The following is a 9,579-nucleotide window of genomic DNA, read 5'->3' as shown; positions in this document are numbered from 1 at the left end:
TTTTAACCTCAAAAATTAGAGCGAACTAGTTTTCCTACCATCTCTTGTTTCCAAGATCTCTAATTTTTCCAAAATTTAATTGTTTTGGCGTATCTTAAAATTTGTGGGCTTTGTATTAGCTCGTTTGGATTTTTTTTATTCCAATTGAAAATATATAATTTTTGGTTTAATGTTAAAATGTATTTTGAGTTCTTACATAGGCAGGTATGGGTAGCAAATACGGCATATATAAAGTGGTTATGGGCTGAATATAAGACGGATATGATCGTGATGAGACTGAATAGTGGATAGGTTTCAATGTGATGATTTTAGGCATGAATCCACATCATCAGGCATAGGTTTAAAAATTAGGGCTCCCTTTGTCCTTTTTGATTTGCATTGAAGTGAAAAAAGTAGTATTTAAGGATGTGGAAATAAATAAAAAGAGAGAATAAATTACATTGATGAAATTAAAAAAGAGTTCAAATGTATGAATAAGATTAAAAGAAAGTGGTAAGCCATCATTCAAAAATAAAAATAATGCAAATTAACTAAAAAGAAAAATGCTGCTAATTCAATAGGACGGAGGACATATATCACTCAATGTTAAAGTACAAGGAAACACTGTCCTAAAAAAATAACCTTTAAAGGAAAATATAATCTATGAGCAGAATATACTAAATAAGATGATGATGAACAGGAAAGTATCAAATTGTCTGAAAGAAAATTATACTTCATGCATCTATTTTCTAACACTCCACTTTATGTAGTCATTCATTTATTTACACTTAAAAACTTCCCAGAATTCCTCAAACCTGAACATGAGGCATCAAGACCGAAGACAAGCTGTCTTCAAGGTTTCGATTTTCAGGGTTCACAACACTGAACCATAATAAATCAAACAGAAATTGATGATGTTTTGTCGTCTGCTAATGTTCGAATAATAGTTATATATACACAAGGTAATTTTTATACAGTTAGCTAAGAAGAACAAAGAGATAACTTTTGCTTCCGCAATGAGTCCTTTAGTTTCTTTACAAGAGACTGGTCTGATAACATGTACTCTTGCAAGGACTCCCTCAGTTCTCGCATCATTTTCAAGTGATCATCAAAAGGTTCAATGTTGAGCATTCTTTTGAAAAAATTCTCCCAATTGAATTTCCAATACCTGAAAGCAGAGAGTTGCACCCTGAAAACATCAGTTTCGAATATCGATCACTAGGAAATACATTTATATTAAACACAAAGGACACACCTTTTAACAGGTAATTTTGGTAAATAAAAGTCACCACCATTTGATGCTCGCTTTTCGATTTCCATGTATGTGTTGTGCAGCATCATGTGAACGATAACACACAGGCCATGAGTGTCTACCTGTAGGGGTCAAGTTTTTAATTTCTAGTCTCCTTATCTATAGGGGGAGGTGGAGAAATGGATAAGAGTTTATAGATAGTATGAAGAACCTGAAATTTCCAAGGTTTGTCTTCTTTCATTTCAACACAGCGAAAGCCTGAAGTTCGGCAATCACCTTCAAACTCAATATCAGCGGGGAAAACACTCAAATCAATTCCCCTACCCCAGTCAACAAGGCAAAGCCCCTGCGTTGCATAATAACAAGGCTTTGCTTAAAAAAAGAACATAAGGAACTGATTAACATTTGTACTTTGATGTGCAATATATTTAACCTGATCACGCCAAGGGCCAGAATGTTTTATAAAATCTTCTGTATCATCAGTCAGCTTGCCACTGCAAAGAGTAATATCACATGAAGCAAATTGCTATAATCCAGAAAATTATATTTATTCTTCAAGGTTGCTGCTAATTAGTGAAGTGCCCCTGCAATGCATGTTTGATAATGCTAGGTTGGACCCAATTTCAAATTTCAACAAATGTTAGCTTGTCGTCACCAGTTCGTGGAAGTTTTAAGTAATCAATTTTTCTGCCACATTATCAAGCATGAAGTGAATAAAGTCTTATTATGATCTATAGCTATGGCTTGACTTGTGAATTGTGATGTTTTCCCCTTCTTTTGATCCTCATACCAATACATTTTTAAGATGGTTAGTGAAATAAAACACTACATTTTCCGAGATGTCTAATGAAAAAATAACCCAAAGAATTGCAAGAAAATGCAATGTTTCACTTTATCATATTATTGAACTACATGAGCTAAATTAATTATATAACAGATTTCTATGTAGAGAAAAGGACTCCTAATTACCAGAACATTTGTTTAGAACTATCTATTTCAGAAAGATTTAGAAAACTTTCCATTAAAAGTATATTTTTTATAAAAGGGCTGCAACATATTAAATACCAATGATTAGAAAATTGATCAGCCATTTGCATTTGCAACAGCACATATCAGTCTCTTTTAAAGCAGGCAAGAGGCTGAGAGTATTTGAAGTAAGTTCAGCTGTTCAGCGAAACTAAATTGAATAAAAGTAAGTTAATTCAACGAAATAAGTCGAGTAATAATAAATTAATTTCAGCAGAAGTGGAGTTCCACGGAAATAAGCTAAAGAGAACACACCCTAAATCTATATCAAGCATCTGTAGTAGCAAGAAAATATATCTGCATACTCTTAATGAATAACTAGTTCCAAGAACAAATGTTCTTACCACAGGCAATAACCAGCTATAATAGCCCACACAGATGATCAGTATAATAAGCACTCAGCCACTAATGTTAGAAAAAATGAACATTCATAAATTAGTTCAGGACATAATAAGCTGATAAAAAGAAAACTGTATTAGTTCATCGATTTTTTCAAAGTAAGCATGTGGCACCATCTCTTAAAAAGCAGTGAGATGTATGTTCAGCTTATATCTCAAGACTCATATTTAGCTCACAGACATACTGATCTCTTTTCAATCCATGGTATCAAGAGTTACCTAGAATGGCGAATTAGAAGATTATCAGGCTTAAAATCCCCATGAATGATGCCAGCACTATGCAGAGTCTCAAGTATGTAGAGCATCTCAATTGTATAATAAATGCATGATACTTCCTCCATGGATTGCGTAACAACAAGATAAGTGTTTATTGCATCCTGGACATAATGTCTAAATCAGTCATCCTTCAAATAAAAATATGCAATGGAAATTCAGAAAGCTACTGCAGATATACACACATGAAGGGTCCCATGTGACAAAAAGTCACAGATCAGTATGCTGTAATCCGAGTAATGATGCATACTTTGAGCAAAACCCAATCTGAGCCGCTGTAATAAACAAGGATCACAATAAGGGTTATGTAGCCAAGAAATGAAATAAAATGTTGGATTAGAGAACAACTTACTTCCTCATTTGGAACACGCTTATCAAGCTGACGATACATGTAAAACTCCCAAGGGAAGGGAGGTGTTTGTATCTGCCATTCAAACTCAAATCAGGAGTAATTCCCGTGTCAAAAAAGCCAACAGGATGACTTGATTCTCAATACCTTTACTCACCTTAACTGCTACAATTTCATTAGACTCACCGTTAACCCAAGCTTTAAAAACTTGGGCAAATCCTCCTGCACCAGCTAAGCCTTTGATGTGGTACTCCCTTCCACCTTATCATAGAAAAACACCTGTTAGAGAAATTTGAAACAGGAAATCCTTGATGGTACAAAGAAAATAGTGACCAAGGTTTGCAGCAATTACCAATTTTCATTACTATCTTATTTTTAAGTGTTTTCTGAGAAGGAACCTTTCCTGGATAGTTTTTTGAGCTAGAATGGTAACCCTGAGATGACGATGCATTGAATATTTATAGTCAAAAGACAAGGACAAAAAAAAAAATTGGAAATGTGACGAATGTCTAATGAGAAGTTGAGAGAAGAGGTAACATGAAAGCATCTCACATCATATTTCATTAAATGAGGAAGAATCTTCTGCTCAATATCTTTAGTCGTAGAAGACGACCATGGATTGATACGAGCCTTTCCAACCTTCCTTGAAACTCCATCAGGATTCTGGACATACAGCAAGGCCAATTAGGTTAATTGGTAGAAATGAAACTTTGATCCGAAAAATTGATAAAAATACATACAGGCGCAAAATTGATTAAAAAATACATATAGGCGAAAAATCGGTAAAAAATAACATCAAGGCTCAAGTGACTGTAATGAATCAACAAAGAGCCGTAATTAAAATCAGATAGTGAACACACACTAATGGGCAATTCGAGTTTGTCCAATAACTCCAAAGGATACTCCTTATATTCCAATCCAAAAGTTGTCTCATTATTACAAGGCTGGCTCTATATATAGCCTAAGCCCAACAAACAATTACTAAAATAATAGCTATCCTAACTAACAATACAGAAAGGCTAACTAGGAATAAAATGTCCACCTTGCACTTAAGGTAGATAAAACATTAGCTTGACCTTCTATTGTTAGCAACGAGAATGAGGATAAATGGTTGAAAAAATTTTCCCGAAATTAGTTGACTTGGATAGGTTATAGAAAAATTTAGTCGGGAAAAAATTCACAAAAATTAGTGTGTGAATTTGAGAGATAAAGGGGTCAAGGCTTGAAAAGAGAGAACATATTTTGAAATGGGCTGAAATCCTCAAAAATTCTTGGGCTAGAATGCCAAAGGGTTCCCATTCTGATAAGATACAGGTACAACCTTGTTGACGCTATTGCTAACGTCAACAGCACCCCAACTAATGTCTCCCATTTTGATAAGATACAAGTACAACATTGCTGACGCTATTGCTAACGTCATCAGCACCCCAACTGACGTCATCCACATGTTCATCCCAAATTCCTCTTCCCCAGTTTTCATAAATGTCATTCGTGGATGTTGGTTTAAATGAATGGATAATACCTCTTTGGACATCCCTTTTTAACATCTCTACGAGTGAAATATCAGTCCCAGAACCAAAAAAAAGCCTTAAGATCAACTTCCGAAGTACTTTTTGGTCTTACACCGTCGTCGACTCACCGGCGAGTTTCCGATCACCGGAATCGTACGGCTCTGAAACCATTGTAATGCATCAGCCAAGAAACATGATTAAAATTAGATACTAAACACACACTAATGGGCGATTTGAGTCTACCCCATAACTCCTTAGGATACTCCTTATTATTCCAATCCAAAAGCTGTCTCATTATTACAAGGATGGCTCTATATATAGACTAAGTCCAACAAATAATTACTAAAATAATAGCTACCCTAACTAACAATACAGAATGGCTAACTAGGAGTAAAATGTTGATAATGCCCTTGGAGGGCTTGCACCTTTTGACCCAATTTATCACAATGAACAATAATAAAAAGTTAGCACATGCAACAAATTGGTAAAAAAATAATTTCAAGCGACAATTTAGGTAAAAATTACATCAGTCAACTTTAGCAACAAAATAACCCAAAATGTTCTTATAGTTGAAAACCACATTTTTGGGAAGACGAATATCTTCTAGCATCCTTAAATGATACAAATTTTGAAAATTCAATACACTCACTTACTCGGGCATGCACCTTGAGCGCGATCTTGAAACATTGTTTTTGACTTTGAAAAAGTCAATTTCTAGTAAAACAAACCAAAGAAATGCCTTAAGAGTTTTTAAATTTCGCAAAGTGGGTTGAAATGAGTAACAATTCATCCACTTTTCGAGCAACCTTGAACATTGTTTTGACTCTAAAACTTGATTTTTTTTGGAAAAAATAGACCTCACCAAGCATCCTTAATGGACACAAATGTCACAATACAAAAACACTTGCATTCTAGGCATGGACCTCGAAGCAATTTTAAGTGGCGTTATTGACTTTGAAAAATGCATTTTCGGAAAAATAATTCTTAAAGAGCTGTGAAGTTCACAAAACAAGTTGAAAATGAGCATCAATATGTACATGTTTTGTACACACACCTTGAGACAACGTTAAATGGTGCTTTCTTTGAAAACACCATTTTTCTAGAAAATGCACCCCACAAAGCACACTTAAAGGGCATAAACTTGATGAAGCTGATAAAAATGAGTGCACCTCGAGGCAACCTCTAACAGTTTTTTTAAATTTGACAATGCATTTTTCTAGAGTATGGACATTGTTAAATGCCTAAATAATTCAAATTCCATGAAGCTGGTACAAATTTGAATTCTTTAAGGACATTTAACAATGTTCATTACCCTTAAAACATCAATTTCAAAGACAAAAATATTGTTTAAGAGTTTATTGAGGTGCGTCTTTTGTATGCAATTGTATTCTTCATCATTTTATCAAACATTTAAAATTTGTTTTCTAAAAAAATGGTCTTCAATTATAACCACATTTTTGTTTCGTTTTGTGGCTTATGTATCCTCATGCAACTATTTTGCCTGATAATTGCTTAAGATCCACGAGTGAGTGTTCCCACATTCATTGCTTGTCCCAAGTTCCCAAGTCTAAGGTAAAGAAGATATGTTATAGTAGGTAAATGACAAACAACGTCAAACAATGTCATATCTTATGTCGTGAACCAAACTAAAATTAATATGAAGTCATTACCTACTTAGTGACGAGCTATTATTTTCAAACTCGGATGTGGCAATGAGTATGTATAAGATTCTAGGTCGTCACCAAGAACCGACACTCCACATGACTCGAATGTGGTGTGAAATGAGAAAGGACTTTACGCTTTCACTCCTAGACCCATATTCATATTTAAGTATGCAAGGGTTGCTAGGTGCCATCATAAGTGAGGTAGCACACATAGTACAAAAATAAGGTTGCATTGTATTGCATCGCATTGTAAAGGTTTTATAAAAAATCAAACCAATATTTTCGGTGTTTTAAAGGTGTAAAAAACGTACTTTGGGTTGTATTTGAGGAATATCTTATACCTACATCACTCCCGTTATCATATTCTCGTGCTCGTTACCGCAATTGCGATTATTATTACATTTTTATGCTATGTCTTTATTGGCAATAATTTATTGCATGGTCTTCCAAAAGACTAGCAACCTTGACCCGTTCGATAAGAAATTTGTTTCCGAGTCTTGTTGGATTAGAAATTTGTTACTTGATCTTCATTGCCTAATCACAAAAGCTACTCTAGTTCATTGTAACAACATCAGTGATATTTATTTATCTAGCAATGCAGTTCGACACCAATGAACAAAACACATTGAGATGGACATTCACTTTGTTTGCTAAAAAGTCGCCAAAGGCCAAGTTAGAGTTCTTCATGTTTTTTCAAGATATCAAACTGCTGAGATTTTTTACCAAAGGTGTTCCTTTGATTCTCTTGCAAGATTTTCCAGCTAGTCTCATCTTTCTTCAACATTCGGCTTGATATATAGGGGTGTATTATATTATAATAATATCTTGTTAGAATATTATTTATTCTCACATCTTGTATAGTTTAGGCATATAATTATTATGTAACTATCAAAGTTTCCATAAAATTAGATTGAACATTTCTTATGTACGGAATGCAATACAACAAACCATTCAAGACAAATGTTTAGGAAACCAGAACAAACACTTAAAGGTAGTATGCTAATATTTTGGATAGGTTTACCTGAAGAAAATTAGAACATTCCTTGACAACATCTGATATTCTCTCCAAAAACGACTTGTGAGCTTTCTTCAAATTTTCAATTGGCTCAGCATTCCTACATTTGATTCCAAAATTAGGAAAACCCTAACTAAAATAAAATAAAATAAAAGTTGGAATAAAATGGAATGAAATAGAATACCTTGAAATTCCCAAGATATAGAGTCTATGAGCATCCATTAATTCCCCATTCACTTCCAAAAAATGGGCTCCAATTTCGTAAAGTAGAGACTTTGTCAAGCAAATCTTATGCTCCTCTATTTCTCTGAATGCCTTTTTGAAATCTCTATGCCAATCCAACTGAATAAAAAACCTAAATTACAATCAAACAAATTTCAACAACGACCTAAATTGAAAAGTAAGATAATTACATTGATGAACCAAACTTTGAGAAACCGGAGATCATTTTGGTACTTATGATTGTTCTTGAATGTTGCAATGCATTCAGATGCAAGCTTGTGGAGAGCTGCACAGTTCTCGTCACTTAGATCTGAATGAAAGTTGTCCAAACACTTCTTAATTGAACTGCGCAAATTACAATTAAATGAAAATTATTGAGTTATTTGAGAAGAAATAGTAGACTAAAATTAAGCGAAATGGGAGCAAAAGTACTGGAGCCATGGAAGCAGTGGATCATCTATGGGGGAAGAAGCATGCTGGAAGTTGATGGAAGTGACAGCCATGGTTCCACCGGAGTATTGCTCACCAGTTAAGGAAGGAAGAATAAGCGCGGAAGACTGAAGATTAGAAATTTGAAATGAACAACCAACGCTATTTCGTTTACTAGTTGCTGCTCACACAAATAAACAAATACTTCTTCTATACTTCCAAAAGAACCGCCTATTTTCCGTCCCATTTAATTTTTAGCCCGTACTGTATGACTCTGTTTTACGGTGAGACGATCTCAAAATAAGAAATCTATAAGCTAAAAGTTTTTATTATTCGGCTATTTAATATAAATATGAAGCACGTCTCAAGGGTGAGACCATCTTATACAAAAATTCATGTTCAATTTTTACCCTAATCTTATATACCTATGAACTTCATTTTAATTTTTTATAAGTAATGTTCACGAAAATTAAAAAAAAAATATTTTAAATGGTATATATATATATATATATTTATATATATATATATATATATATATATATATATATATATATATATATGTTAATAAATATTATGGAGGAAAAATATTAAAAGAAAGTTTATAGATAAATATTAGTGATCATAATTATTAAAATATTTTTATAAAGTTAATAATGATATTATAAAATGACGGGGTGTTAACAAGTTAAATGTTCCTAAAATTAATATTTGTGATGAGTTATGATATAACTTGGTTGATCCTCTATTCTCTAGATTTGTTCTCCCTTGTTATTCTTTAGTTTAGAGTTCAGTATGTGTGTTTTATGTTGATTACTTCCATCCATCCCGCATATCACATTTGGATCTCAATTCTCAACCATTTGAATTTACTCTAGATAATCACTTTTCTTTGTGTGGATCAAGAGTTAATCTAAGACTAAGTTTTAGGTATTTCCTATTTATGAATTGTATCTTGACTTTGACCCCTGTCAATACTAAGCCCAAATGTCAATTTTCATGACCTACAAAATACTCATTCGGGTATGGGTTTACTTTTTGTTACGTGATTGGGTATTCGTAATGGTCTTGTGATACCCTCCCAAAAATATAAGTTGATATTTGAATTGTAATGTCTCCTTTGTGTATGTCAATAAACTCTTTGCTTGAATAAACCATGAAATGAATAATGTTGAAAATACTTCACATGTGAGACAAGATCTCACATTGATAAAATAGTGGGTTGTTAACTTAGATACATATTGTGTGAGCTAATCTTCTTACAACCATATGGTTTTGGGAAACAATGAACCTCACCGAGTGTATGTGCAAGTCAACGCTCTTGATCCGTGGGTTTGTGGGTCCGAGCCCACGGGTGTTCCGTGCCCACGCGAGTGGTATGTCACTAATAGATAACACCGTAGAGAAGATTTGTTTGCAACTGTAATGTCACTAAAAAATCTTACTACAGATTGAAGGCGACTA

General features: G+C 33.7%; 1 protein-coding gene across 2 annotated transcripts; it reads right to left on the bottom strand.

Annotated features, from left to right (window-relative positions):
• Nucleotides 1-666: 666 nt before the first annotated feature.
• On the bottom strand, nucleotides 667-8,300 carry LOC130804984 (mitotic checkpoint serine/threonine-protein kinase BUB1). 2 transcript variants are annotated; one of them, XM_057669571.1, is made up of 14 exons: nucleotides 8,122-8,300; nucleotides 7,881-8,034; nucleotides 7,652-7,809; nucleotides 7,474-7,567; nucleotides 3,830-3,940; nucleotides 3,630-3,711; nucleotides 3,435-3,538; nucleotides 3,281-3,352; nucleotides 3,114-3,203; nucleotides 2,875-3,032; nucleotides 1,665-1,725; nucleotides 1,443-1,577; nucleotides 1,235-1,353; nucleotides 667-1,147 (listed from the first exon to the last, which is right to left on the bottom strand). In XM_057669571.1, the coding sequence occupies exons 1-14, from the start codon at nucleotides 8,190-8,192 to the stop codon at nucleotides 961-963; spliced, it is 1,596 nt and encodes a 531-aa protein (XP_057525554.1). In that variant the 5' UTR covers nucleotides 8,193-8,300; the 3' UTR covers nucleotides 667-960. The 2 variants fall into 2 exon arrangements, with proteins under 2 accessions (XP_057525554.1, XP_057525561.1); XM_057669578.1 differs by having other exon boundaries at nucleotides 7,652-7,822; nucleotides 7,924-8,034; nucleotides 8,122-8,299.
• Between the last annotated feature and the right edge of the window lie 1,279 nt (nucleotides 8,301-9,579).

The sequence above is a fragment of the Amaranthus tricolor genome, chromosome 1 (assembly GCF_026212465.1).
Source record: "Amaranthus tricolor cultivar Red isolate AtriRed21 chromosome 1, ASM2621246v1, whole genome shotgun sequence".
Classification (NCBI taxonomy): domain Eukaryota; kingdom Viridiplantae; phylum Streptophyta; class Magnoliopsida; order Caryophyllales; family Amaranthaceae; genus Amaranthus; species Amaranthus tricolor.
The sequence above is the reverse complement of the archived record's forward strand: the minus strand, read 5'-3'. Positions and strand labels throughout refer to the sequence as shown.

Bases quoted from the DNA above. Each gene is read 5' to 3' on its own strand.
- LOC130804984 (XM_057669571.1), bottom strand. From the start codon at position 8,192: ATGGCTGTCACTTCCATCAACTTCCAGCATGCTTCTTCCCCCATAGAT. The intron at 3,941-7,473 runs GTAAACCTATCC...CTGTATGTCCAG, and splicing joins AATGTTCTAATTTTCTTCAG to AATCCTGATGGAGTTTCAAG. The intron at 1,148-1,234 runs GTGTGTCCTTTG...CTCTGCTTTCAG, and splicing joins CCAAAATTACCTGTTAAAAG to GTATTGGAAATTCAATTGGG.